Consider the following 2,614-nt stretch of genomic DNA (forward strand, 5'->3'; position numbering starts at 1 on the left):
AAAAAAAAAAATACACATCACTATATACGCTCCCGGCCCCCCTCCACCCCCCTAATCTATCAGCCACTCAGGAGCCACCTCGGTCATCAGACCCAGGGCAGCAGACAGTGTCTGTGTTCACGACACCCTTATCTGACTCAGTAACAGCCTAAAGCATGGGCAGTGGTGCTGGCCATCTGGATATGCCAAAGAAAAGCCGCAAAGTGCTTCCTTTAAATGAGAAGCTGAAAGTTCTTGACGCAACAAGGAAAGAAAAAAACAATCCTATGCTGAGGTTGTCGCTAAGATCTTCAGTAAGACCAAATCTTCCATCCATGCGATTATAAACAGTATATTGTCATCCTTGTTCTATTTGATTATTGCTGCTGATCTCTAACTGTATCTAATTTATAAATTAAACATACCACAGGTATGCTGTAGAGGAAAAAACATAGGAAATACAGGGTTTGGTATGATCTGAATCCCCTGGTGGTCTTAGAATGCATGCCCTGGGGATGAGTAGAGACTAGCACACTCCAAACATCCCCTCGCACACTCCCCAGCTGTTTGGGGAGCAGAAGACAGGATCACACGGCTAGTGAGGTGCCTTGAGGCTGACACTTACATGGAATTCCGTGGTGTTGAGAATGTGGCGCCCGTCCGGGCTCCAGCACGAGGCCACCAGCCCGGCCGAGCCCTCGTCTATTTTGCAGTGCCATTCGGGCTGCTCTAAAGACCAGACCTGGATTGAGAGAAGAAAGAAACACACAAGTGCGAACTCATCAGCACTCGACAGCGAGGCCTCGCCGACAGACTGCTGGCTTAAAACCAACGGAGACCCAGTCGCACAGGGTGTCTTACAACCTTTCATGATGAAGGGCTGGTACTGGGTTCCACTGTAAAAGTAAGCCACGCTTCTTGGTGATTTCATTTCGTCGTCGTTTTAAAACAGTTTATTCACATTGTCATTCCTAAGACCTCATTTAGTTAAGCTCTGGACACATAAGAAAACATGACTTCTTAGGACTTCCTGAAACACACCATGTCCGAGTGGCTAGACTGCTATCTGTCAACACCTCTTGTTTCTCAACTATATTGCTTAGAAATTAAGACTAAGTTAGTTTCCTTAGTTTAAGTGTTCTTGAACTTCAGAGAACATTATAATTTTTTTTTTTTTTTTGAGACGGAGTCTCGCTCTGTCGTCCAGGCTGGAGTACAGTGGCTGGATCTCAGCTCACTGCAAGCTCCGCCTCCCGGGTTTACGCCATTCTCCTGCCTCAGCCTCCCGAGTAGCTGGAACTACAGACACCCGCCACCTTGCCCGGCTAGTTTTTTGTATTTTTTAGTAGAGACGGGGTTTCACCGTGTTAGCCAGGATGGTCTCGATCTCCTGACCTCGTGATCTGCCCGTCTCGGCCTCCCAAAGTGCTGCAAACTTGCGTTGAGCTGCACTGACTTTTTTTTCCAAACTAGAAAGGCACAGAAAAAAACCCTCCTTCCAAGTGGCACTCAGAAGGTGTCCACATTCTAGGCGACGCAGCAGCACACACCTGCACCAGCCCTCGCTTGTACATGGCGCACAAGATGAAGAGTGAGTCGGCTGACCACTCGATGTGCTGGATCTGGTCTAGGCACGTGTACAGCTGAAGGATCTGAAGGGTGTTCACATCCCGGACCACTAACCGGTACTGGACACAGGAAGCCTAAAAAATACGAGAAAGCAGGCACCTGACATTCTCCACTCCAAAAGAGGGGGGCCTTCGGAACACTACTGCCCCGGCCTTCAGTGACTGTGGCCTTGTCTCCTGCCAGAGGTTTCACGTCTAGATCATCAGTGACATCCCCAGCCCCTAAAGATCAGTTCCTACAAGGGTAATGTTGAAATATACAAACCAGGATTTGTTTTGTTTTTTTTTTTGAGACGGAGTCTCACTCTGTCGCCCAGGCTAGAGTGCAGTGGCGCGATCTCCGCTCACTGCAAGCTCCGCCGCCGCCCGGGTTCACGCTATTCTTCTGCCTCAGCCTCCCGAGCAGCTGGGACTACAGGCGCCCGCCACCACGCCCGGCTAATTTTTTTTTTGTATTTTTAGTAGAGACAGGGTTTCACCATGTTTGCCAGGATGGTCTCGATCTCCTGACCTCGTGATCCGCCCGCCTCGGCCTCCTAAAGTGCTGGGATTATAGGTGTAAGCCACCACGTCTGACCAAAAGTATGTTTTAACTCGCCACTTAAAGCTAAGACATTTTTAAGTCCCTTCTTAACTGTATGTCAAAAACTAAACTTACATGGGAAGTAGCATTGAGAAAAAGCTCTTCTGTGAACTAATAACCAAAATCCTCTCCTAGTTTTATAAACACTTTTAGACAATTTCCTCAAATTTATAAAGGATAAGAATCAAGGCTTCCCAGTTCACAAGGAAAATGGCAAGGAACACCTCAATCCTCTTACGCAGTGCCGAACTCAGAGCCAAAACAACAGAAGGTCAAAAGACAGGCTTTCACTTCTGCACAAGTAAAGACACCTCATACAATGCTCATTTATCTCCGTTAACCTATTCCTAATACAAAACAGGAAATGTTTAAGTGTTAGCACTATTTTCTTTTTTTTTGTTTGTTTGTTTTTTGTTTTTTTTTT

At 46.9% G+C, this 2,614-nt stretch overlaps 1 protein-coding gene across 1 annotated transcript in view; it reads right to left on the minus strand.

Annotated features, from left to right (window-relative positions):
- WRAP73 (WD repeat containing, antisense to TP73) overlaps nucleotides 1-2,614 on the minus strand; it is a 35,054-nt gene that overhangs the window by 27,606 nt on the left and 4,834 nt on the right. The window contains exons 2-3 of the mRNA XM_011988439.1: nucleotides 1,530-1,682; nucleotides 605-721 (exon numbers count right to left, since the gene is read on the minus strand). Coding sequence (XP_011843829.1) covers nucleotides 605-721; nucleotides 1,530-1,682 — 270 coding nt within the window. The remainder of the gene's footprint in view (nucleotides 1-604; nucleotides 722-1,529; nucleotides 1,683-2,614) is intronic.

The sequence above is a fragment of the Mandrillus leucophaeus genome, unplaced genomic scaffold (assembly GCF_000951045.1).
Source record: "Mandrillus leucophaeus isolate KB7577 unplaced genomic scaffold, Mleu.le_1.0 Scaffold330, whole genome shotgun sequence".
Classification (NCBI taxonomy): domain Eukaryota; kingdom Metazoa; phylum Chordata; class Mammalia; order Primates; family Cercopithecidae; genus Mandrillus; species Mandrillus leucophaeus.